The sequence below is a fragment of the Corvus kubaryi genome, unplaced genomic scaffold (assembly GCF_017639235.1).
Source record: "Corvus kubaryi isolate FWS band 111438036 unplaced genomic scaffold, C.kubaryi_AGA036_p1.0 split1-65, whole genome shotgun sequence".
NCBI lineage: Eukaryota > Metazoa > Chordata > Aves > Passeriformes > Corvidae > Corvus > Corvus kubaryi.
The window spans coordinates 7,599,705-7,626,504 of NW_024582080.1; the positions used below are offsets into that span (position 1 = coordinate 7,599,705).

At 43.7% G+C, this 26,800-nt stretch overlaps 1 protein-coding gene across 2 annotated transcripts in view; it reads left to right on the plus strand.

Moving 5' to 3' along the window:
- The first annotated feature begins 7,784 nt into the window (after positions 1-7,784).
- Positions 7,785-26,800, plus strand: part of FLT3 (fms related receptor tyrosine kinase 3) — a 41,436-nt gene continuing 22,420 nt past the window's right edge. Inside the window, exons 1-5 of one of the 2 annotated variants that reach the window (XM_042014294.1) lie at positions 7,785-7,928; positions 19,458-19,582; positions 21,115-21,317; positions 22,088-22,203; positions 24,432-24,549. In XM_042014294.1, the coding sequence (XP_041870228.1) occupies positions 7,874-7,928; positions 19,458-19,582; positions 21,115-21,317; positions 22,088-22,203; positions 24,432-24,549 (617 nt within the window). In that variant the 5' untranslated portion in view covers positions 7,785-7,873. The remainder of the gene's footprint in view (positions 7,929-19,457; positions 19,583-21,114; positions 21,318-22,087; positions 22,204-24,431; positions 24,550-26,800) is intronic. The other variant, XM_042014293.1, reaches the window with a different exon arrangement.

Genomic DNA, 26,800 nt, shown 5'->3' on the forward strand with positions numbered 1-26,800 from the left:
GCCGGCCCCCGCCCCGCCGGCCGCCGGCCCCGCCACGCCGACCCCCGCCCCCGGCGGCGGCCCCACCACCGGCGACGGCGACGAGCAGGGCAGGCCGCTGCTGTTCATGGCAACCGCCCCGCCGCCGGGGTCGGCACCATGGGGAAGGGGGCGGGCAGGGGGAAGGGGCGCGGGGACCGCCGTCACCCCGGGTCCGGCTCCGGAAGGGGCAGGAGGAGGAGGAGGGGGCGACTCCGCGCCTCTTAAAGGGGCCGCGCGGCCCGGGGCGGCGGCGCCTCCTCCTCCTCAGCGGTCCCGGCGCTCGGGGTTGTTTATGCCATTTTCCTCTTCCTGAGCGGCCGCGCCTGCGCCGGCGCGGAGCATCCTGGGTAGCGCCGCCGGCCGGGCCGGGGAGGCGGAGAGGGAGCCGGTGCTGCGGGCGGGGGCAGGCAGGGAGGGAGGCAGGGAGAGGTGGTGGGATGGAGCGCGGGATGGAGCGCGGCGGCCGCGCAGCCGCGGGCGGCCGAGAGCGGTGTCCGGCGGGGCGCAGCGGCGGGGCCGTGGGCGGCGAGGGGCGTTAACTGCCCGCGCCAGCGAGGTGACCCCTGGCAGGTGACCCCCGGCACACGGCCCGGCCCCTGCCCCGCGGCCGCTCGGCTCTCGAGCGCGCTACCAGCCTGGATCTCGAGCCTTCTCCCCCATCGCGGGGTTGAGGTCAAAGCACCGGCGGTCCCAGCAGGATTTCAACCGGCTTCCCCCCGCAAAAGTCTCGTACCTCTTTCCTGCGGAAAAAACACAGGGCAGCCTGCTGGCCGTGCCTTGCCGGCTGGCATAACAGGAATGCAGCCTGAAGGATTCTCCCTTTCCAGGTGACGAGACGCAGTTTTTAAGAAAATGCTTCAAGTCTTTTCCCCGGAGCTTGGACAACTTTGTGAATTTTAAATGACTCTCTTGCAGGGCTACTCAAGATTTTAAATTTTTCGATTTTTACTCAGTCCAGTTGTTGGCATAGCTTGTGCAATCACTGAAATAGTGTGTATATGTAGTTGAAAAGATGTAAGTTAAAGTGCACTTGACATTATTTTGGTAAGAAAAACATTTACTGTGGAATTAAGATTACTTGTTGTCTATCATAGTCTTCTCTCTTATTAAAAATGAAAAGAAAATCAGGGCCTGCCTAGAAGATGCTTTGACAGTTTGTGTGAAAAGAAATTTAAAAATAATGAGTGAGCTTGTCTCATTGGAACAAATCAAAGTCTTTCTTCATCAGATGGAACGTTCAAAGACCTTGAGAAGTAAACGTGCCTTAAGCTGTAATCTCAAGATCTAAAATTTTGGACAGAAAACTAGAGAAAGGACAAGACTACAACAGTGCAGGCTTCAGTTTTAGACTGTATACCAAGAAGATGGTGAGGATATAATCTCTGTGTCATTCTCCAACAATTTTCAGCCTTTTACTTTCTTTCAACAAAGAGCTCACAGCTTCTGTCTTTCTCCAAGCTTGAAAAGTAGGCCAAAGGGTGGAAAGACCCTGTTGGTTTCTCCATTAAAATCTTGGTGTCGGAGCTCAGACAAACCACAGTAGATTCCACAAGGGAGAAAGACCTCCTAAATGCCTCAACCATGGGAAACATTTCAGTTCCAACTTGAGCCTTCTGAGATAACCAAAATCAGTTTGCTTTAGTGCACAGATCGGTCCCGTCTGCTTCAGGTGAGGTGCCCACAGTGCTGCTTGGTTGTGTATCACTTAGACCCCTGGCATTAGTGTTATGTCTCTGAGGAGTGAAAACAAAGGCTTCCCTGCACTGTTGCAGCTACACACAGGTACCTGCAGTACCTACTTCCCTCAGCTGCTGCAGTGAAGAGAGAGTCTGGGAGTGCATTGTTTTCCCTCCCTTTGTCTGGCTGATTAGTGCCCTGGGAAAATGCCAGCAGAAGGTGGAGGTCTCAGGGAGATGTGTACTTCAGGGTTCATGGGTTCATAGAGGGGAATAGGAGGTAGAAGGTGTTGTGTTGAGATGATGCCAGGTGTGAAGGGGAGAGAGGAACCCAATATCATCCTCTGCTTAAGCCTGATTATTATTATAGTCTATTTATCACCTCTTATTCCAGGAATGATGTCCCTTGGAAAACATCCCTTCTCTCCCCAGAGGTCAGACTGAGTAGAAAAGTTATATATACATGTGAGGCAGTTTGAAGGAGAGGCACAAAAATGCTAGTAAGGGAGAAGAAAAATCTCAGCTTTCACCCCGAGTTTTCCCAACATCGGTGGGTCTTTTGTCTGGAGCTTTAGTATTGTGGATTTAATGGTATCAAATTATCTTAAAAGAGATTTGAAGATACACATAGGGTAATACCTTTTCTGGGTAAACTGGTTGAACATGAAGTTTATTCTTCCAGGCAAAGACTTGAGATGCATAGCCACTCCCATCACTGAAGTGTATTCTAACCTTGTGGATCTGCGTTTCCCACAGCTCTTTTGCTGATCTCTGCATATGTCTAATATTACATGTACACAGTGAGGTTAGGAATAAGGACACAAATGGGCTTGTATATGCACAACCCACATTTATTCTATCTGCATGCTGTATCTCAGGTTCAAAACATTCCCACTGGATGTGGGAAGAGCTGAGGTAGTGGACTGGGCAGTAGTGCATGATCCTGCCAGCCCGGGTAACCAGCTAGCAATGAGGTGTGCAGTATGGTGCCAAGAATGTTTGGGTTCTCCCCCACTGAAGTCAGCCTAAGTATGGTACCTGAGCCACTAAACAAACCAACTTGGAAGTGTCCCTCATCTTTTCTACATTGTCTTGGCCAGCAGAGCAGAACCGATAATGGGAAGAGGCTCAAGGTGGCATGAGCCTCTTTTTGTGACTCTGGCAAGCTGTCACCTCTCCTGTCTCTTCATTTCTGTTAACTATACACAAGGACGTGGCCTGGAGACTGACCTGCAGTGAGTGTCCATATGGGAGCCTGACATCCTCTCATTAATCATGTGCTTCCCTCCAGATTCTGATTTTTTTTGCCTGTTCCTTCTGGTCAGCCAGAGTGCTGAGGAGCCCTGCAGACCATTCTCCGTCTGCTTCAGCTTGCTCCCCTGCTTTGTGTAGTGCATGGAGATGGACAATGCATTCCTGCAAAGGAGTGGTTGACGATGTTATTTTTTTCACAAAACTAGGTCCCCTGATCATTGCAGCTGGTACCTCTGAGGAGAGTGTTGCTGTACTTTGCATGAAATTCAGGAAGCAAGAGGAAAGAGAAGCAGATAGATACCCCTGGATCTTGTCCCACTTTGTAGTTAAGTGATAACTGTGGTGTGCTTTTCGACCCAGAAATGGGGAAATACTGCTGTATGCACACATGCAGCCATGGCCAAGTGATAGAGTTTTTATGAGCTGTGCCAGAAAGGCAGAACCAAACATTATGAGAGGGGCGGGGAGGGAAGCCTTGGAAAGGAAACACCTGCCAAGAGCTCTTTTTTTCCAGCCAAATCAGTTTGCAAGTGCCAAGCAGCTCCCCCTTAACATTGAACCACTGTTGAAAAAGCCATGTTTGCTATTGAGAATGACAGTTTCTCTTTGTGTCAACCCAGAATTAACATGTTTATTAAATCATGTGGAAACAGATCCTGAAGTGCTGGCTGGCATCATATAATGCAAATGAATAGCAATACTTTTTAAGGGAGTTGTTGTAACTGATTTTTTTTTTTTTGAGGTATAGGCAAGACAAGTTTTGTAGGTAGGAATCTTGTTTAACCAACCAAGTAGTTGAAAAAAGTAATGTGTAAACACTGGGGTTTTTCCAACAGTACCAGTTGGTATATTAGAAGATACTGTCTCTACTTACAAAACTGGCCTTAATATTATTGAAACAGATGAAAGGAAATACTTCTAAAAAAAGTCTTCACCTAATCTGAATTTAACTTTTAAAGCCTATCATTATAGTATATAATTAAGGAAAAAATACAGATATGATCAGGGTCCACAGTAATATTAGACAAGAATTTAGCATTTACTCATTTATTTTTCAGAGGAAGAGTAATAAAGCCTGATACTTCAGATCTACACTAGCTGCTGTCTGAAGTCAGAGGGAAATTGCCACTCTTGAGGAGATTATTCCACAAAATTAGGGAATTTTTTATCTGCCTTTGAAATATTTGAGAATTACTAATATGGCAATCAGGATGTTGGACTGCATGTGCTGAGCTGCTGTGGCAATAGTCATGGGTCCCTAACTGGACAGTTGTCAGTAATTAACAGTATCTGGAAGAAACCAGGTGTTGCTCCCAGCCGGACTCCCATTCACATGCAAAAAGAAATTCATTTCAACTCAGTGAAGTTTTGAATTCAACTCAAGTCGCAAATCAGGCGTTGACCCTGAAGTGCTCTTCCTAACACCTACATTAAAAATGTATGCTAACACCTATATTAATAATGTATAGGGGGGAGGTCTAGCCCTAAGCTAGAATTCATATTAGTACAGACACTGAAATGTAAGTTTAGTTACACTGTGCTGGTAATCCGATCATATGGTTTAGCTGGAGAATTTCTCATCATGTGGCTGCTCTCACAGGCATAGGCTTTATCTACCTGTTGCAGTGAAGGCCAACCAGGATGGGACATGAGTTGGACAAAATACTTGATAACAGAAACCACTTTCTCATGGTGGAAAAAAGCCCTGCTCACTCAAAGAATCCTTTACTGTCATATACATGTGTATGATTCATGCATTGAACCCTTTCTGACTCCCGTCCAGCATCTTTATGAATAAGTTAATTTGTCAGAATTTATAAATATATTTTGGCTTAGTCCAGTAGATATGAACAGTCCTAGCTGATGGCATCTTTCACAGAAGCTTTTACGCTGAAAACCTGACATACACATTAAAACTTCTGATCCCAGATCAGCTGAATCACCAGCAACAGATTTTCATTATTAAACGTTAGTTTCTCCTTGTCTGAACCACAAAAAAGCAAGCTTCTTCAATGGATACCTAGCAACTACCAGTGCTGAATGCATCAGATGGAAGAGAAAACAAAGCACTTGGGTCACTTGCCAATTTTAAATCAAAGGACAAGTATCCACTTGCCTGGTAGATAAGTAAGTATTCAGACAAGTCTTTGTCAGGCCACGCGCCTGACAGTGAGCTCTCAGTGGCTGGGGTAGATGTCTGTTATTTTCGGAACAGAAGCACAAACTGTCTACTCTCTGTTTTCTGAGGGCAAAACCTGTATATATGCGTGCGGTTGAAAGGGGTACAAGAAAGTACAAGACGTGTTACTGATAAATAACATGTTGAACCATTTCGGACCCAAAACGGATCCCTCAGGAACACCCTTCATCACTGCTCTCCACTTGGACGTCAAGCCATTGACCACAATTCCTTGAGTGCAACCATCCAGCCAATTCCTTATCCACCGATTGGTCTCTCTGTCAAATTCATGTCTCTCCAGTTTAGAGACAAGGATGTCATGCAGGACAGTGTCCAGCTCTTTGTACGAGTCCAGGTAGATGATGTCAGTTGCTCTTCCCTCACACACCAATGCTGTAACCCCGTTGTAGAAGGCTGCCAGATTTGTCAGGTGCCATTTGCCCTTAGTGAAGTCATATTGTCTGTCACCAGTCACCTCCTTATTTTCCATGTGCCTTCTCATAGTTTCTGGGGGGATCTGCTCCATGATCTTGACAGACACGGAGGCCGATTACACTGACTACACTGGTCTGTAGTTCCTCAGGTCTTCCTTTTTTCCTAAAGATGAAAAGGGATTGGGGTATCTGGCATATGAGAAGGGGGTGAAGCGGCTGGAACTGTTTAGCCTGTAGGGTTGGGGGGAACCATCAATGTGTATAAATATCTGTTGGGGGAGCCAGACTCATTTCTGTGGTACCCAGTGACAGGGCCAGATGCAATGTGCACAAACTGAACAGGGGAAGTTCACTCTGAATATCAGGAAACAATTTTATACTGTGAGGTTGTTTGAGTACTGAAGATATTGCCAGGAAAAGTTGTGGACTCTCCATCCCTGTTGGTATTTAAAACTGTACAGGATGTGCTCTGGGGCAACCTGTACTAGCTGATGATGTTTTGAGCATAACATGCACTGGACTAGGCAATCTCCAGGGGTGTCTTTTAAAGTCATTCATGCTATGGGACTGTGTACCAGTGCGGACTGTGGAAAAAAAGGGACAACCTGCCAGCCAAGAAATGTTGTTGCCATCATGGTATTTTCATGTTTGCATCAATTTCTTTAATGCCCATGCAATCCTTTTCTCATTTTTGCATCTTTGCAAATATGTACCTCCCTAGTTTTCATATCATTCCAGCTCCTTCCTTTGCACTGAAAAACACACAAACTTGTCTTCAGCACCACAGTACAATGCTATTGACTCAGTCAGTGTTTCTAAGGCAGTCTTGTGAGAGATCATGCATTCATATCCATGAACAATGCTGGCCTCTGTGCCCCATTGCCCCCGCAGTTACCTTTAGGATGTTTTCTATGTCTTCTTTTAGATGTGGTATGCCTGTCTAGCTCTGGTCCATCTACAATATTATTTTGACTTCTCTAATGCAGAAGATATTTTATTATTGATACCATCTATCAATAAAAAATCTAAATATCATCTCTGAGATGTTTCTGAGAACACTTACCAACACTCAGTTTATTTGCTTAGGGATTCTTTTTACCCAGGTTCTGAACAATTGCAGAATGAATGCTTAGCTCTTGGCAAGTAAAAATAACAACTGAATGAATAATATAATAAAATATAACTTTATATATAAATTACAACAGATGAGCAAATAATAAAAATCCCCCAGCCTATCCTGGGGTATCATGGGGGAGATGCTGCAGCTTAATCCTTAGAACTGGATCCACTCTCTGCCTGGTGACTGTGATACATAGCTGTGCAAGGTAGGGAAATCTGTCTGCCCCTCTGTGATGTCCTGTCCTGGTACAAACCAGAGGGGCTTGCTGGCGCCAGCAAATTCAGCTACACCTGGGCCAGTTCCACCCCTTACACACCAGCGACCAGGAGCCGATGAGGAGGCAGCTCCTGAAGCACTATGCTCCAAGGAAGGTGGCAAGCAGGGACAGGCCGAGGGCTGAGGGACTGTGCCCCGACAGGCACGCATCTGAGCCTGGAGGCCTTTATTTTTATCCCCTAGACAAGTAATCTGTGTAACGACTTCAGAACAGCTGTAGCTTGCTTTGAACCTTCCTGCAAACAGTGCTAGTTCCCTGTTCCCTCTGGTATAAGTACAGCCCCGTGGCACAAGCTCCCTGCCCGGCTGGCAGCTCCCGGGCTCTCGGAGAGGACTGCAGCAGGTCTTCTGTCACCAGCAGAGCAAGTGCTCACCAAGCATGGGAAACCTCCCCCAGCCCACAACGACAGATGCGGCAGGGTATTCCCGTGGTGTCTCACAAACTTCATTTGGATTTTTTGGGTTTTTTTTGGAGCTCTTTAGCTTAGCAAAACACTTGCTCTTCCCCTCATCAGGACTTGTAAAGATTAGGCTTTCTGCCAGCACGTGAAAGCAGAAATTGTAACTGCTTCAAAAATAAGAGTTGAAGTGAGACAGCAAAAAGTCTGCTTCACCAAATTTACATGAGAAAATATATCTTTGTAAAAGCGTGAGCAACAGTCTGAAGACTGAGCAGCAGAAGCAGAGGCAGCTGCTCAGCTTGGTGGAGACACCCTCTGACAGAAGATGCTCCCCGACCCCCAGAGAGGCCCCTCTTCTCTGTGTCCCACAGCCGCTTCCTTGTGGCTCAGCTCTCGAGCCCTCTCTTTTGAAGAAGTGGTTTCACTGTGGGCAGTGACATGCACCCTTAAGGCAACCACCTGCAGGCTCAGCTTCACTTGTGGGGCCAGGGGACTGCAGAGCACCACCAGCCATGACAGTGAGCTGGCCCCATGGCCGTCCCACTGGAATTCCATTTCAGCTAGCAGGTGAGGTCTTCTCATCACACTCCTCAGACCCTTTCGTCTCCATTTCCCACTCTCTCACTGCATCCCTTCACATCTTTCCTTCCTTTCTCCTTTGATTTCTTTTTCTCTTGAATCTTTTATTTTCTGTCTCACCTTTCTTCTCTCTTCTGGAGATGCTCTTCTTTCTCCCATCACCATAATTTCTCCCAGCCCAGCCTGGCCTTTGCTCTCACTGCATCTGACATGTTTCATGCTCAAGGCAAAAAGTATTTAAATTACTGATTTTTTTTTCCTCCTTCTTCTGATGTAAATGTGTTTCCTGCTGTTAATGCTAGCTTGACCTGAACACTTTAAATAATATATATGCAATTTCCCACATAAATAATCTATGCATCAGATACCTTGATAGAGTGAAATATAATGATGCATCTTTGTCTTACCAGGTTTTGTTGTTGTTGTTTAATGATCTAAATAGAAGAAGGCATAATATTAATATATAGAAAGTACCTTTATTTACTGTTAGAGTGAAGAATTTTGGAATTTAAAGCTTGATTTCCTCTACTGAAAATCAACTCGACAATTAACTGTTATGAAAAAGGAAATAGCATTTGCTTCCATCTCAAATGCCTGAAACTGTTTTTCTCTAAAATTAATGACTTGTTCCTATAAAAAATAATCTTGCTGATTCAAAATCCAGGACTGAGTGCATGTTTTTTTCGTGATTGATATAGTTCTGATGCATACACGAGAAAGGTTTTTAACAACCTGTAGTACACTTTCAGCTCCATATACAGAGATAATAATATTTACTTCAAAGAGCAATTGTTAGATATTATTCATTCATGGCTGAAAGTCTACGTGAGCTATTTGAAGAGAAGGTGGAGTAAAAATGAAAACGAATATTTTATGATCTCCTACTTTGCATGACTGCTGATACTACCAAGCAAACCCTGTCAAAGAGGGATTTCTGTGTTTTCTTCTTGACTGAGCTTTGCTAGGCTGCACAACAAAATAAATAAAAATTATTAGCATCTGGGATGTGATGGTGCCCAAAGGCCCCTGTCAGCACGGCTAGGAGACAGTTCTGCAGAGAAAGCAAAAGGTGTGAGAGCCCCAAGATGTGGTTATCCTCTAGGAGTAGTGTTCTTTCTGTTGAGGTATTATTTAGTCAAGGCAAGGTGTACAGGGAGGCAGTGTTTCTTCTTGTAAGGCTGGCTATTATAGGGGAAAAAAATGCAAATGCTTTTGGACATACAAAACAGCTAGGATCTGAAGGATCAGAGACAGAGTTGTCCGCAAAAATCCTGAGAACTGCTAGTTCCATACATGTCTGTAGCAGATCACTCTGAAAAACAATTTCGATGTAAAAAATGTTAAGCATTTAATGAATGATATCTACTTTCTTAAAAATGCCTGTGTTTCCTCTAAGAATCTGTTGTCTAGAGATAAGACCGAGTAACAAATTGTGCTGACAACAGATGGTATCCCTATGATGAGCCAATGTCATCAGAAATGGCAACACTTAACCAGAAAAGCAAAGCTAAACTATAATAACATCTGGAGGAAAATCTCCACAATATCTTTAGACTTAAGGCAGCGGGTCGGTCTTAAAATTACAGGCTCAGAACTGCAAAAGTTTCAAGAAAGAACAAACATCTTGCCTGTGTTATTGGCTGGAAATAAATGCTCCTCAGCAGCAAGAAATTCAATCCCAAGAACTCCAGAAAACCATATATACAATACAATATATATGTAAATACAGCTATATACATTAAAAGCACTGTTCCAGTTTCTCATTTTACATTCTTCTGGTCATCCCAAGCAAGAGTTGGTGGCTAAAGGGAATGTTATCTAGCATACAATTAGCCCTGCATTAGTGGATGAGGTGGGGACATGGATGGGGCCTGGGAACAGAGGCAGTAACAGTTTCATGTTTTACAAACTGGAAAATTTTTTTAAAAGAGACTTTCGATGACCTTTCATCAGAGGAAGTTTTCCATTGACAACCAGTCTTTCTTGCTTTTTTTTTATTGCACCCCTTCTTACTGAGAGATGTTCATGAAACCCAGTTTCAGGGCAGCTGAGAGAAATGAAGATGTGAGAAGCTGCCTAAGGTCTCCCTGTGGCTGGCAAATGAGAGGAAATTTTATATGAGCAAGGACTGCAAACTCAGATTCTGACCAGCTGCGGATTAGATTATGGTGTGTCTGACTGAACAAATATTATAGGGCAATACTGTTGAAAACTCCCTCACAGAGCGTACAAGTGTCCATTACATTCCATGGCAGAGGAAAATATGAGATGAGCCAGCACACTTCTTTTTAAGGACAACTCCAGAAATGTGTGGGACCCAGCCACCTGCACAATCTGTTCATCTCCCAGCAATACACTGATTTCTCTCCAGCCAAACAGCTGACAAACATTCCAGAGCAAGTTCAGGCACTGAGCCCTGCCACTGGCAGGAAGGTGAAATCAATAGGCACCCCGGGGGGAATCAAGTTTGATCTTGTCTCTTTCCCAAAACATGCAAAAACTTGGGTGCAAGCTGGTTGTGAATGCTGGATAAGGCCAGTACATGGTCTGCTCACTCAGGGAAACTGTTGGGCCCAGCAGACCACATATTTATGGTAATCCATCACCATATATTTCATGGATCAGAAGATAAGGTGTCATTCTGAAGATTCCTGAAGGTGAAAAGACTGTGCAGGAAAACGGTTATTTCCAATGGATGTAAATCTATGGGTGTTTTACTTCTTTTGAGGTTTGGAGCCGTTTGCTTTTCCCCTTTTTTTCTTCAGAGAATTCCTCTGGTTACCCATATTACAAGCTGCTGAGAAGCAGGAAGATGCCCAAAGTACAGCCCGACTTCCAGAGCTGCCCCCACATCTCTGCCCAGTGGTGGGTGGGTGCTGCTGCTGTGGCTGCTCAGCAGAGGCAGGTTTGTCAGCAGAGCAGAGCTGTGGGCATCCTGTCCTGCTGCACCATCCGCTTCAGGAGCCCCTCCTACAATGACCCCAAAGCAATGTAGCATGGAGCACCTCTTGTTCACAGGCTTCTGAAAATGTATCTTTCAAAATTCCTCTAATGTCATGAAATTCACATTTCAGCTGAGAAGCTGGTTTAGATCACTAGGTTGAGTTAGGTTTTCTGAAAATCTTCCTTTAAAAAGGCTGAAAAAAATGAGCAGGGCAAACAGACAGAAAAGCTAGCTTATTGCCTGGATATTTAGCTCTGTTACTGTTGCAGAAGTAAGACAGTATTTACTCCTCTGTGGGTAGGTGAGGTTTCTAATGTGTGAGATACGAGGGCTAGTTTGAAAGGTGATTTATTGTTACAATATGCTCAATAAGGAATATATTGGATTTTACATTTGTACAACTGTTTTGGGATTGCAATTATTTTTAACCCTAACCTCCTAATGACACAAATAGGAACAGCTAGTATTTATTTTGTTAATTTTTACTGTATTTAGTACCAAATAGCAACTATGATTTTTTTCAGATAGCTTAGATTTATTTTTGTCTTTTCTTATTTGCAGCAAAATTGTTCTATCCCACTCTCCCTCTTTCTGTCCATTCTTCCTCCATGTACAACTCTGGCCTTCTGTGTTCCCTCCTCATTCCCTCTTCCAGGAAAGTAAGGACAATATCATCTAGTCAGTTATAGAAACTTGTTTTCATTTAAAAGGGAAGTTTTACCATACGAGAATGACAAGAAGTATCAGTTCTTTATCTCCATCTTCTGTTTTAATTTCTGTTTCAGGCAGATCTTTTTCTTCTTCTTGATTATGTGTGAGGACTCTTATACCTTTACCTTTTACTTAACTTAAGTTAAAGTAGCCTTTGCCTGCAAGAAGTTAACGATTCCACTGATGTCAGTAGAAGTGCTAGAGTGTGTCAGACTGGAGTACTTTAACACAGAGCAGTTAAAAAAAAATAAAAGAGTTAAAGAAAACTTACTTATGTCATTAGATGAGATGTATCTGCTTACCTTACTTCAGGGTTGTCTATCCCCCTTCTTAATAGCACAAGCATGTCATTCCCATGAGCAAACATCCTCTTGAGAGCAGTCAAGAATAAGGACAGCCCAATGCCACTTTCTGATTCATGGGAGGCCTCTGTGGTGGCATCACATCAGTGCTTCTTTGCTCACAAAATTGTCCAGTTGTTCATTGAATCACAGCAGGGTTGAGGAACGGACTCCTGGAGGTCATTTGATCCAACCCCACTGCTCAAGCAGGGCCACCTAAAGCCAGCTGCTTAGGACCCTGTCCAGGCAGCATTTCAATACTTCTGAGGGTAGAGACCACCATCTCTCTGGGCAATTTGTGTCCATATTTTGTCACCCACATGGTGGAAAAGTCTGTGCCCATTGCCTCTGTGTCACTGGGCACAACCGAGAAGAGCCTGGATCCATCCTCTTTGCACCCTCCCTTCAGGTGTTTATATCTCTGAGCCTTCTCTTCCCTGGGTTGAACAGTCCCAGTTCTCTCAGCCTTTCCTCCTAAGAGAGATGTTCCTGTCCCATAATCATCTTTGTGGCCCTCCACTGCACTTTCTCCAGTATGTCCATGTCTCTCTTACACTGAGGAGCCCACAGCTTGACAGAGGATTCCAGGTATGTCCTTGTGCTGAGCAGAGGCAAAAGGACCTCTGTCTGCTGGCAAAACACCTCCTAATGTGGCTCATTGTTCACCATACTAAGTGGAGTGGAAAGGTAATGTGGGAGCTGAGAAGAAGCTCCCTTGAGAGCACGGAAGATGTGGACAAGAAGCAGAAGAAGAACCAGCCACAATGTAGGCTCTTCCTCAGAGAGGTTGCCATGGTAGCTGAGGTTTACTGTGTTTTCAGCCACTTTTCAGCCACTTCCTAAAAAAAGGTGTCCTCAGCAGTCCCAGTTATTCTTTGCAAACTGGATCACAAGTGACTGGAATGGCCCAAATATGGCTAAAGCAGCAGGGATTTCAGTGAGCTCCCTGTGAGCACCAGCCTGAGCAGTCAAACTCAAAGGTTGTTTAGCCACTGTGACAACAAGCTCTAGTTTAATATCTCTTCTGAAGAAACACTTTTGAGACCATTATAATAAACAGGGGCACAACCTACATGAAGGTGTTCTTCTGAGAAAGAGGTTCTTATTGTATGAGTTATTCTTATGAAAAGAAAACCCAAACTTTTTTCTATTTTTTTTTCCAAAATCAGAGAATCAAGACCTCTAAGATCATCAAGTCCAAGCATTGATCCAGCACTGCCAAGTCCACCACTAAACCATGTCCCAAAGTGCACACCTTTTAAATACCTCCAGGGGTGGTGACTCAACCACTTCCCTGGGCAGCCTGTTCCAATGAATGACCATTCTTTCCTGAAGAAATTTTTCCTGATATCCAACCTAAACTTCCTTTGATGGAATTTGAGTCCATCTCCTCTCATCCTCTGATTTGTTACCTGGGAGAAAGAGCTGATCCCCAAGCTCACCATACCTTCTTTAAGGTAGTTGTAGGCAGCAAGAAGGTCCACCATGAGCCTTCTTTCCTCCAGGCTAACCTCCTTTAGCCACTCCTCATCAGACCTATGTTCCAGACCCTTCCCCAGCTTTTAAAAGTATTTTTAAGCTTTCTGTCTTTCAATAGAAAACCAGAAAATGTTTGCTGGAGGCGCCATGGGAAAAAAAAAGTAAGAAAATAAAATCAGTAATCAGCGATTTAACTAATGCATGGAAAAATTTACAAGGAAATTTTGTGTCACGGTTCGTTCCCTAAGAGCATGAAAAAGCAGGGCATCTCCTCTGCAATCACGCCGGAGCCAGAACTGGGCGAGTTAGGGGTGGGCGCTGCGCCTGTATCCCGGTGTCAGTCCCGCAGGAGCACCGGGATGCGCGGGATGCGCGGGATGCGCGGGGCTGTGCGGGGCCGCAGCGCCCCCTGCCGCCCGCACGCCCCGAGGGCCTCCCCGCCGCTGCTGCGTGTCCGAGGTCGCGGCTCCCGCACGGACGCTGTCCCGGGACAAACAGCGCGGAGTGCCAGCGCCTAGGCGGGTGGCAGAAATTGGAGAGGAGCTGGGGGGGCGGGGGAAGGGGTGGTGCCAGATGCAGGTGGAAAAATAATCCGCGTGAAGGGCTGAAGGCCGTGGCAAACGAGACTGGCAGGTGACAGTAACATTCCAGGATGTTGTATAGTAGCAGTGTTGGTCCCCATTATTAGTTTTTGACTCGGTACACAGACCCGAAATGAGCACTTTCTGAAAGCACACGACCTCCCCTGCTCCACTCTTCTCGCTGCTGTCCTGCTCAGTGATTCAAGTCTAGAGATTCTTGTCCCCTCCCTCTAAACCTCCACATAGAACTATCACACTCTATAGCTCTTCTTTCTGCCTCAAAACTCAATCATGCTTGAACACGGCTGTGAATAATTAAATCAATTCCCATGACATTTATTGTAATTAGCTGGTAAGACCAGGTAAATGACTGCTCCTGACCCAGACATACCCCCAGACAGTGTCACAACAGCTGGTCACAATTAGCATGAGCTGCAGCAGTGGCATCTTGTCACCCACCTTGCTTGTTAAACCTTGTTCTAACATGGTTATTATTCCGAAACATGGAGCAACACCTCTGGCCACATCACCATGTGAGAATGAACTCACAAGGTGCATATTTTTCTGAGCTGGGAGTTACTTAAGCTGAAAGGGTGAAGATGCTGAGGAAGGAAGCTGTGCAAAAAGATGGGGATGGACAAAAGTTTGATGGGAGAGAAATAAGATATGGTTAAAAGATAGGAATTAATTTAAGATCAGTTCTTTCTACCTGTCCTGCCTCCCTCTGATTATTACCATATTTATATTGAGTACAATTCTCACTTCAGGATCCACCACTTTGGAGGTGATTTGAGAAAAAGGCTGCCACATACAAAAGGGGGAGGTTTCAAGAGTTAATGAATGATTAATAAGCTAATCCATGCCACCACTTTGAAGATTTGTTTCCGGCAATTCATGACAGACATAACAACAGTTCTCCCCTGATTAGGAAGAAAATTTTGTAAAGTTGATCCAGAGTCACAGCCAGGGGAAATAGTCAGAAGCCAAATAAGACCCAAATCATGGTTTGCTTTATGTAAATCTTCTGAGCTGCAAAGTGGAGTGGGAGATTGTTCTATGTCTAGGAAAGGCCTGACTGCTATATAAAATATTAAGCACCCTGAGCTGAACACAAATACAAGATGCATCCCTTGGTATCAAGAGAAGGGTTTTCATCTTCCACAGTTCTCCAGTTCCCAAGCTATTGTCTTTCAGATTAACTCATACTTTCAGCATATTTTGGAGTGGTTTTCCCAGTTTTCCAAAGGCTATCTTTTGCACCCCCCATTTGAAAATAAAATTTTGGAAGCAGTTCCATTCATCTGATAGCTGAACTAGCTTAAACAGAGCTTCTTGGTTTGGTATCTCTCCAGCAGACTCAGGCCTTTCTTCTCAGCACTGTAACACGTAAGCTCCCTTTTTGCCTTTTACAGCCATTTCCCCAAGTATGTGCCTACACATCTTGATGAAAGCTTGGCTCTGTTTATGGCAACTAGACGTTTGTCTGGCTGCAGTGAGAACAAGACTTCTTCTACTGCCTTTATTTTTGTATAACCTATAAAAAGATAATGAAGATGGAAAGCAGGCATAAACAAACAGGCATAAATTGTTCAGAGGCAGTAATTTATTTTCATTGCAGCTTCACTCTAGTTCAGCAATAGGCAATATGATTATGCATGCTACATATTTGATATTCTTTACCCAGTGCTTTCAGTCTCTGCAGTTCTTAATTTGGGTTTTCAGGAGGACAACTGATGTGCAGACCTTAACAGCAGTCCCTGAACAGGCCAGCTAGAAGCTTAAAGATCAAGACAGCGAATTAGAGAATTACCATTTTCCCAATATTTCTTTTCTTGGTTTTACTTGTTCTGAAAGGCTCATTCATGCTCTGATTTTCTATTTTGTCCTACACAAGGTCTTTTAAGACCTACACAAGTTTAGGCCACTCAATGTCATGTAAATACTTCTTACTATCATATTACTCATCTGTTTCTCACTGTAAAGCATCTGGAATTACGTCAGGTTCAAAATATCCTTCCTTACTGTAAAAACCTTCGTGGATTTCACAGGAATAAAGGTACACCACAGCAGTGGTAAGCTGTTGCAGTTTACAGGAAAATGAGTCACATTTCCTCTTACACGAGGGTGTCAAGGGGCTTACTACTTCCAGCATATAGTCCCACATACCATCCTTTACAGATGCAGTTCCAGCACATCAGACACTTCGTTTGCATGTCTCACTCACAGTCTGGTTGCTACAGCTGTCTTTTAGCTGCAAATCTTCTCCCTGTTGGTGTTTAAATACACCCTTCCCTTTTCTGCTGTGGCCTTAGGAATCCTTCTAACAAGGCAACATGAGCAAAAAAGTGGAGTAATGCCACATCGGGATACACTGACCTAGCTTGTACAATCAGAAGCTAAAATTATTCACAAATCAGAAACCTAAAGCAAGGGAATGCTCAGCAGGCCAAATGAGTTGTGCTTTTGAGGTCATATTTTCAGGTGATTTCTGCTGGTGTATTATGTAGGTGAGTTTCCATCAGCTAAATCCCTAGCCGTGAGCCAGGTGAATGGTCTCTGCTTTGAAAAGGGTGAAAGCAAAATCAGTCAAGAAACCAACAGAAGTGGAGAAAGCTGAGCAGAGAAGGACTTAGTGAAAGGCTAGGGAGGGAGGTAGAAACCTGAGTTGCACTGATGGAAGGAATTCAGCATGCTTGGTGTAGATACCTAACACACACCTGCCCTTCAGCTGCCTCTGGCACTCCATGTCTCAAGAAGTGCCATTATTACTATTTTTATTGTCAATGAATGGAGATACATGTCTCCACAAAGAAATCACATTCGCCTTTCTTAGGAATAACACTCAGGGTCTTACTCAGACATCTGCAAAAGCAGACCATTGCCTGTGCATGCTGTGGAGAGGTGGCAACCTAAATGAAGTGTATATTGGATGCCTGAATGAGAAAGACGCAGCCATAATCCACATTTGCCAAGGAGAAGAGGTTGTCAAAGTGTTGCCAGTTTAGAGCTCCGACAGCTCCAGAAGACACAAATGGCAAGGAGGAGATGGCAGCAACTCTTACTCATTTCTTTCTACTTCGAGTTTTGCTCCTTCATTGCCTGCAGAAAGAGACTCATCGCTTTCATCCTTCAAGTACATTGTGATATATTTACCTTTTTTCCTTCTTTCAACTCTAGCTTTATGTGCCACCATCTCAGAAGCTGAGGGGGTAAAAAAAGAAAACAAAGCAAAAAGCCAAGGCCTGAAGGCAGAAATATTTCAGGTTGCCAGGAGAAAGATGTTATTTTATTATTCACTGCTTATTTGTACTGTTGACAGCTGGCTTTAGGGAATTAGTGGAAATGAGACACATTTTACCCAGCCAGTTGTACAGTCTTACTTCTATTTGGTGTAGTGGTGGGTACATGGCTACTGTAGCTCCTTTAAGGCTAAAAGGTGACCTTTCAAGCTGTAGTCCCTGCAGAAAGGCTTATAGTAAGCATTCTGGAGAGATGATGCCTTTGAGGAATCAGAAGCTTTCCCACACAGCTCCTTATACATAAGGATAAAGGACTTCTGCTACTTGGGGCACTTGCAACTGTTCTGGGCAGCCTCATCCAATGCCTCACCACCCTCATAGTGAAGAATTTCTTCCTAATATTTAATCTAAACCTGGCCTCTTTCAGTTTAAACCATCCCCTCTTGTGCTATCACTACCTGCCTGCAAGATGCTAAAAGGCCTCCCCAGAGCCTTCTCTTTTCCAGGCTGCACAGCCCAAACTCTCTCAGCCTGTGTCCATAGGAATGGTCCTCCTGACCTCTGATCATCTTTTTTGCCCTCCTCTGGACATGCTCCAATGACTCCATGTCCTTCTGTACCCCAGAGCTGAACACAGCACTCCAGGCGGGGTCTCACAAGAGCAGAGTAGAGAGTCAGAATCCCCTCCCTTGACCTGCTGCCCATGCTTCTTTTGATGCAGCCCAGATGAAGTTGGCTCTCTGTGCTGCAGGTGCACACTGCCAGCTCATGTTGAGCTTCTCATCCACCAACACTCCCGAGACCTTCTGCCCAGTGCTGCTTTCAATCCATGTTCCACTCAGCTTGGGTTTGTGCTTGGGATTGCGCTCACCTGGGTGCAGCACACTGCACTTGGCCTTATTGAGCATCATGAGGTTCCCCCAGATTCACCCCTCAGGCCAGCCCAGGTCCTTCTGGATGGCATCCCTTCTCTCCAGTGTGTTGACTGCAGCACACAGCTTGATGTCATCAGCAGACTTGCTGAGGGTGCGCTTGATCCCACTGTCTGTGTCATTGATAAAGATGTTAAACCGTATTGGTCCCAGTTCTGACCCCTCAGAAATACCACTCATCACTGCTCTCCACTTGGACATTGGGCCATTGACTATCCAGCCAGTTCCTTATCCACCGATTGGTCTCTCTGTCAAATTCATGTCTCTCCAGTTTAGAGACAAGGATGTCGTGCAGGACAGTGTCCAGCTCTTTGTACGAGTCCAGGTAGATGATGTCAGTTGCTCTTCCCTCACACACCAATGCTGTAACCCCGTTGTAGAAGGCTGCCAGATTTGTCAGGTGCCATTTGCCCTTAGTGAAGTCATATTGTCTGTCACCAGTCACCTCCTTATTTTCCATGTGCCTTCTCATAGTTTCTGGGGGGATCTGCTCCATGATCTTGACAGACACTGAGACTGACTGGTCTGTAGTTCCTCAGGTCTTTTATTTTCCCCCTTTGAAAATGGGACTTATGTTTTCCCTTTTCCTATTGGTGGGAACTTCACAGGATTGACACAGCTTCTCCAATATGATGGAAGGGGCTTAGCCACTTCCTCTGCTAGCTCTCTCAGGATTTTCAGATGCATCTCATCAGGTCCCATGGACTTGTTCACCTTCAGGTTCCTTAGAAGTTTTCAAACCTGATCTACAGCAGGCAGTTCTCCATTCTCCCATTCCTCGTCCTCTCCTTCTGTGGGAGGCATTGTGCATGACCATCCTCCACCTCACAGTGGGCAAACACTGACCTGTGCTGCAGGGTTTGGTGCTGCAGGGCCCTTTCCAACACAAGGATGCAGAAGGGAAGTGCAAAAGAGAGTCTGTGTTTGGTAATATGGTTTCTAAAGGAGGCTCTAAAACACATAGAAGCTTTTGGTTTTAGACATTTTCTGCAGTATTATGAGACATACTTGTAAATCGTGATGTGCCTGTGATGCCTTAGGTTTTAACTTTAACTTTTAGGTGGCCTTTCAAGGCATCACCTATGCTTTTGAAAGGTTCTCCAAATAGAGCTTCACTCAGCTTCAATACACAGAAGAGTTAGCAAATTTTTGTGGTGTATCTGCATATTTAGTGTGGGGTTTTTTTAAAGATGTAATCTTTCTACAGTTTTATTGTATTTTAACTAAAATTATTATCCCTGAGTGGAGATCTAGACTTTATTGCATATGTTTTCTATTTCTGTTTTGCAGTTTTTGTTATGACAGCAGTTGCTTTCACTTCTACAATGACTCAAAATACATCTGAGATCACGTGTGGGTTTATCAGCCAGAAGGATGAAGGTTCAGAAGCACCAGAGACATCAGTATCTCCTAAGGTGATATAACAGAGAACAAGTTGCTTATAAAATGTTCCTGTCCATTCCAGAAATACCTTCCCAGGAACTTACAACACCCTAAACCTTTAGAATGTGAGGACATAACAGTCAAAATAACCAGGGTTATGCCAAATATGGCTACAGAAGGTTAGAGGGATATATATCTCATAATTCATACTTTGAAACTGTGGATAGTTAAGTACCAGTTTTCTCTAAAACTGGCTTTTTAATTGACACCTTGATACTGTCTTTTATCAGCATGCCTGAATATTGCTGGATATTGCTGGCAATGTATCAGTGTAAAAATATATATGAAAGTATGTGCCCTTAAGAGGAGATTTCCAAGGCCATGGTGTGTGTGTGTGTGCCATAGCTGCTGGGACTGACAGGGAAGCTGCACCACCCTCTATTCCCACCACCAAAGCCCATAAACCTCTGTCAGGTCCAAACCTTGGCTTAGACACCAAAGTTGTACAATGAATTGCATACAATTTTATTTTCTTCTCTTCTGACTCAAAATGGCAGAAAGCCAGGTGGAGGTGACGTGTAACTGAATTATAAATCAGCTGAGACTTGTGGTTAAAATATTTCCCAAGGATTCTTCTTTCAAGGAAGTCTTATGAAATCTTTTTCATTCCTGAACAAATAAATCAGTAATTCAAATAACAAATGAAGGTGTAGCAGCCAAAGCTGTGCTGTCCTTGTATCTGACAAGGATATGTATCTGACAAGGCAAAATATGGCTGCTATTTCTAGGTACTTCTCAGGTCAAGAGAAAGGAAAAAGGAGCAAGGCATGAAAAGAACCAACCAGCCAAGCAAAACGGGGATGCAATCAACTCTGTCCTTTCATAAATTTACACTGGATAAAATTCACCCAACAAAGCAATGGAGACATTTAGGGTTCCTCTTCAGAAGGAGCTACTTACATGCCATCTTTTGCTGCAGCTAATCTTAGAGACCCATTAATCCATTGGTGGCTTTCAGAATGACTGTGGAAGATTCTCTTTCTGTTTGCAATTCTCCTTTAGCTGTACACAGGGGTGAGGAAATGAAAACTATGACGGCATCCAGCCTGAATGTTCTTTACCTAGTATAGCCCCCAAGGAGCTGAGGAGCAGTCTAGCCAGATGATGCAGTGACAACCAGTGAGATGCTAAAATAAACCCAAGATTCTGACCCTGCCTTTGCATCCAAGTTGCAGACAGAAAGGTTTTATTATAGTTCTGTGTCTCCCTATGGTTCTAAGCAAAAGGAAACAAAATTAAGTGTAAAGAATAACCTGTATCACTAACTGAAGTTATCACGGCTCCGGCTATGATTGTTCTGTGGTGTCTGTCTAGAGAACAGAATTAACTAATTCAACAGGAACCCTATAGAGTTTCCTCATGCAGTAGAATTCAACATATTTATTAATAAGTTTGATGGTAGAAATGAAAACAAGAGCATCCTTTAAAAATATTTGAACGCAAAAAACCACAAACAAAGCTAATTGCAAATAAATACCTAACAGTCTGTCCTACTGCATTGCAGGTTTCTAGTATTTTGGAAGATCTTGGGTGTTACTTGAATTCTCAAGGAACAGAGAACATCTACCAAACAATTAAAAATGTGGAAGTCAACATATTTGAAGATATTGAATTAAGAATAACAATGAGCATTTCAAATATCATTTCATGTTTCTGGTTCTTTAAAAAGAGCAAAGCTTGTAAACTTTCTTTTGATGCAGAGAATAGGTAAGTTAAGGGATGTACTGGATCAAAGATCCTTTAAGAGATCTTTTCTTTTAGAATGCAAATTGAATGTTTTCTGTGACTGCTTGTGTTTGATTTCATGTTATGCATTATCTTTTTCAATCTCCTAATCCTTAACTCTTGTCACCCAGCAGCACCTTACCGATTGTCATTTAGATCAATGTACACATCTGAATCTTAAAACCAAGAACATTTTAAAACAAGTTTGTTCTTTTAATTTGTATAGCATCATGCATGGGGGTCTCCAGGCGCTCTCTGACATTGATGAATTTGAACTTTGCCATGCTCACATGAGGAAAAATTGTGACTTTATAGTCAAAGAAACAGAGGCATGGAGAATTATGTGACTTTTAGGATCAAGAACAACAGCAACAGCATTCTAACTCTCACAGCCAAACCTGGACAGGAACCTGAGACTGGATAATTGCCTCCTCATGCAAAGCTTGTAGAATGAGACTGTAGGTAAAGCATTTGGCTGTGGAGCTCCTGAACTACCTTAAGCTCAGGAAGGCCATCCTTCCAACCCTCAGCATTAAGCATGTGGTACTGTGGCTGTAAGTTCCTATGCGCTGCTTGTGTAGGAAGACACATGACGAAAGCATTTCAGGCTGAAGAGCACTCTGTAAATCATGAATACCAGTGTCTTTGAAGGGATTTTGTAAGCACTAAGGAGCTAACATTTAATTGTGTGTGCTGCATATTACGTTCTTCATATTAGCATGAAAAATACTACTTTACTTTCTGTTTTATAGATATATTACATCTTTGGCTTTTTCCCAAATACAAGAAGGACAAGCTGGAAAATACACCCTCTTGGTGACAAGTAAAACTGGCAATTACACAGTAGTTGTGCCTGTTCTCATCCGAAGTAAGTATATCTACATGAAAGGGGTCATTCCATCATTAGGTTCAAGGGCAGAGGCTCAAGTTCAGCCAAAGCAATGAAGCTTTCGTGTGCTGCACTTCAAGCATGTTCCTAGATTAGCATAGCACTTGGAGCTGTCTTTGGAGACTGAACCACAAACTGTGTGAGAGTCGGCTTTCTCTAGTCAATAAACCATGCAAATGAACAAATAAAGATGTAAATGTGCAGAAGCTCTCTTCTGCCCTGTGAGAATTTCCCCTCTGTGTCAAAAGGGACAGATTGAGGGTGGCTTTTTTTGTGCTTTCAAGGCTCGTGTGCTAGATTTGTTTGCTTTCATTTTAACCTGATTATTCTTGGTGTTGCTAGCTGGGTTGTAATCTGGACCAGACCAAGATGTCCCTCTTATATTCTGGTCACACTTTGACCCACTGCCGTTTTTCCACCTATGCCTGCTTCTCTCGCTTCTCTCACAGCTTTTCCTTTTACGATTCTGTGGGTGGCAGGAGGCCCACTGAGGAAATGGGAAAGGAAAGGTCCTTCTTCTCAGTGCCAGCTTTTACTTGTTCATTGTCTTTTAAAGCAAAACCCATCAGTTCTGCAGCTGCTCAACACAAACGTGCCCAAGAAGCTGAGGTTTTAGCTGCTGTTAAATGCTCATGGCAGAGCACCTGCAAGGTGCAACTTTTTGAAAGGCTCCCAGTGGGAGTGGATTTGATAGAGTTTTCTCAAGGTTCACACAAGAGACACCTCTGATGCAAAGGCAAGAGCTGCAACAAAGTGCAAGCTTCTGTTTCTAACTAGGGGTGTCCAAAAACATCTCAAAAAACCCCAAAAAGACACATGGTGACATGATTTTTTTAACAGAATAGAAAGACTATATTATTTTGTCTGGAAAGGGACAAATTTAAAGATAAAATTTAAAACTGCAATAAGAAATTTCAAAGAACAGAAGGCAAAACATCAATCCAAACAGCTAAAAGACTAGCGAACCCTTCAAGATACAGGTCTAGCAAGCACTATTACTCGCCTTGATTTTAATAAACTGTGACTAATCAACATTTGTTTTTCCCTCTTTATTTGTTTTTAAAGTATTTATTCTGTTTAACTTCTTTTTCTCTCTCTGGTATCAGAAAAGTCACCTCCAATCTCTCCTTGTTTTATTTGAAAGCTTACTGCATACCTCAATTATAGTTTTAACAGCTTCATTGAGGGGACAAGGTATTAAACCTTTCATTAAGAATTGTCATTTCTGTATCAATTAGCCTTTAGAGGTAAAAAGTGTTATTACATGTGCAAGCAAGAATAGTTTGAAACAATGTCGGTAAAGGTCTTTTCCATATCAATTGCTTGGATTGCTTTCTTTTTGCTCCTGTGAATCTAATGTCATAATTACATCTCTCATAAAACCCTTCAGGCTAGATGTGAATCCTTCAACAGGGATCTGAATCTCTGTAGGTAAAAACAACCTCTTAGGCCCATCTTATAAGAGATAAATGAGGAAAGAAATTACAAAGCCATGAGTATTACTGTCACCTTAGCACGTCACCTTGCCCGTAATGGAAGTATGACTGAGGAAAATGTCACTTTTCCACGTGGAAGCTGCAATTTTATTGAAAGATTACCTAAAACTGGACTCAGGGCTTTTCGAGTCAAATCTTTAACAGTTTTAATACATTAAATTTTTTGTTCCTAGCCCAGTTCTGTGCCTGACAGGTTCAGGGTGCTGGGAATTGTCTAGGAATCATTTCCCTCTGGGTCACAGATGCAGGGTAGAGAAGTTTGATGGTTATCGGAAGTCATTATCACCCCTTGTGTCTCTACCATGTATCTGATCTGACTGAGCAAACCCCATTTGGTGTACAGACTTTGTAGTCTCAACAGATACTCCACCAAAGGATGGGCTTAGGATGTGATTTCAAAATCACAGGTGCTCCTGCCCAGTGAAATGAATAGCAACCACGGCAAATTACCTTTCAGTATCAGTCTCAGGATTACCCCCCGGCGTATAGAGGCAGGGCTTTGGTACAGGCAAGCTGTGCATTTAGCAATCAAGGCTGAAAAGCTCATGAGACCAACCCACAACATGCCTAGGGCTGAATCATTTTCTGTTCCCTCAGTGTTGGAACTCCTGAAACAAATCACAGCTCTGTAACTTTATGTGCTACGAAATGAGCAAAACACTGTTTCAAAATTATTTTAACTTTCTTAAACATTTGCATGATTTTTATCAGAAAAACCAGCCAAACCCTACTTCAGGAAAAGGGAAAAATCAGATTCTATTGAGTGCATATCTGAGAGCTACCCCCAACCCTCTGTGGAATGGATATTCTGCAAAACACCTGAAAAGAGGTATGTGTGTGTTTATATACATGTTGAATCTCTAGACTGAAAATTTGCCATCTTCTGAAGAAAAAGTGACAGGGTGAGAAGAAATTACCTCAAGATGTGCTGGAGGAGGTTTAGATTGTATATTAGGAAAAATTTCTACACTGAAAGGGTTGCTAATCCCTGGAACAGGCTGCCCAAGGAAGCAATTGAGTCACCATCCCTGGAAGTGTTCAAAAAGCGTGTAGCGTGGTACTTGGAGACCTGGTTTAGTGGTGAACATGGCAGAGTTAGGTTGATGGTTGGACCCAATAATCTTAGAGGTCTTCTCCAAACTTAATTATTTTATGCTTCTACACTGCATACTGTGCCTACTGAGCTGGGGAGATAACTGAAGAGCTTTTGATTCAGAATTTTTGGAGATGGGCTCTGCTGCTTGGCACACATGGTGGTTGAAAACTTATGCCCATGTGATCCACTTTTTGGAGTGCTGCAACATATTTTTCTTAGAAATTTTGACTGTTGTGCTCTTTTGGAAACTGTCAGCTCTTGGCTTTAGAAATGTAATTCCCGATTCATATTTTGATGTCACAAGAGCAAATCAAAGGCATCTTGTTTCCCTCTAGTTTTTCCCACTGTTTTTAAATTTTAATCTTACAATCGTAGAATACTTTGGATTGGAAAGGACCTTTAAAGCTCATCTTTGAAGTCCAAGTGCACTGCAATATGCAGGTACATCTTCAAGGAGATCAGGTTCCTCAGAGCCTTGACCAAAATGACCTTGAATGTTTCCAAGCATGGGGCATTTGCCACCTATCTAGCAACCTGTGTCAGTGCTTCACCATCCTCATAATAAAAAAACTATTCCTTGTGTCTAGTCTAGATCTCCCCTCTTTAAGTTAAAAACCATTACCTCTTGTCCTATTTTAGTAGGCCCTGCTAAAAAGTTTTCCTGATGTTGCTGATAAACCTTTAATTACTGGAAGGCAGCTGTAAGGTCTTCCCAGAGCCTTCACTTCTCCAGGCTGACCAATCCCAACTCTCTTAGACTGTCTCCGTAGGAGTGGTGCTCCAGCCCTCCAGACTTCTTTGTGGCCTTCTCTGGACTCTATGCAATGTGTCCACATCTTTCTTATGCTGAAGGCTGCAGAACTGGGTGCAATCCTCTAGGTGGGATCTCATGAGAGTGGAGTAGGGGGGCAGAATCACCTCCCTTCACCTGCTGGCCACACTTCCGTTGATGCAGCTCACAACATGATTGTTTTTTTGGGCTGCAAGTGCACATGGCTGAATCATGTCCAACTTTTCATCCACCAGTTCTCCCAAGTCCTTTTCAGCAGGGCTGCCCAAAGTCTGTTCACCCCCAGCCTGGAGGGATACCAGGGATTGCACTGACCCAGGTGCAGCACCTTGTGCTTGGCTTTGTTGAACTTCATGATGTTCCCATGGGCCCACCTCTTGAGATTTTCCAGGTCCCCCTGGATGTTGTCCCCTCCCTCACATGTGTCAAATTTACCACACAGCTTGGTGTCATCTCTAAACTTGCTAAGAGTACACCTGATCCCACCGTCTATGTCATTGATGAAGATATTAGTACTGGTCCCAGTACAGAGCCCTGAGGGGCACCTCTTGTCACTGAGGGCCCACCGGACACCAAGACGTTGAGCGCTACTCTGAATGTGACCATCCAACCAAAGTCTCATTCACCAAACAGCGCACCCATCAAATCTGCGTGTCCAATTTAGAGAGAAGGATATTGGGAGGGGAGCAGATGGCATCTGACACCATTCCCTTGTCTAGTGATATGTCACTCTGTCATAGAAGACCACTAGGCTGATCAGGCAGGATTGCCCTTGGCAAAGCCATGCTGACTGTTTCAAATCACCTCCCTGTGCCTTAGCAGAACTTCTAGCAGGCCCTGTTCTGTGACCTTCCCAGGCACAGAGGTGAGGCTGAAAGGTTGGCAGTTCCCAAGGTCTTCCTTTCTACCCTTTTAAAAAATGATGCAATATTTCCCTTTTTCTGGTCACTGGGAGCTTCACCTGGAGTATTATTAGAGCTGAGAAGACAAGGGATCATGACTTTGTGACCTAAATAATTTTTCGTATTCTATTAATATATAAGGTTTATTCTATTAACAGGGGCTATAATACCTTTCTCTGCAGCATGGCCGTTCAGGGTCTGGATCTCACAATGGCCATTGGATTTGCAGCACCTCCCACTGCCAGGAAATTAGAGATGTGGTGTGAAAGCTCAGCCTCTATGATTTCCCTCT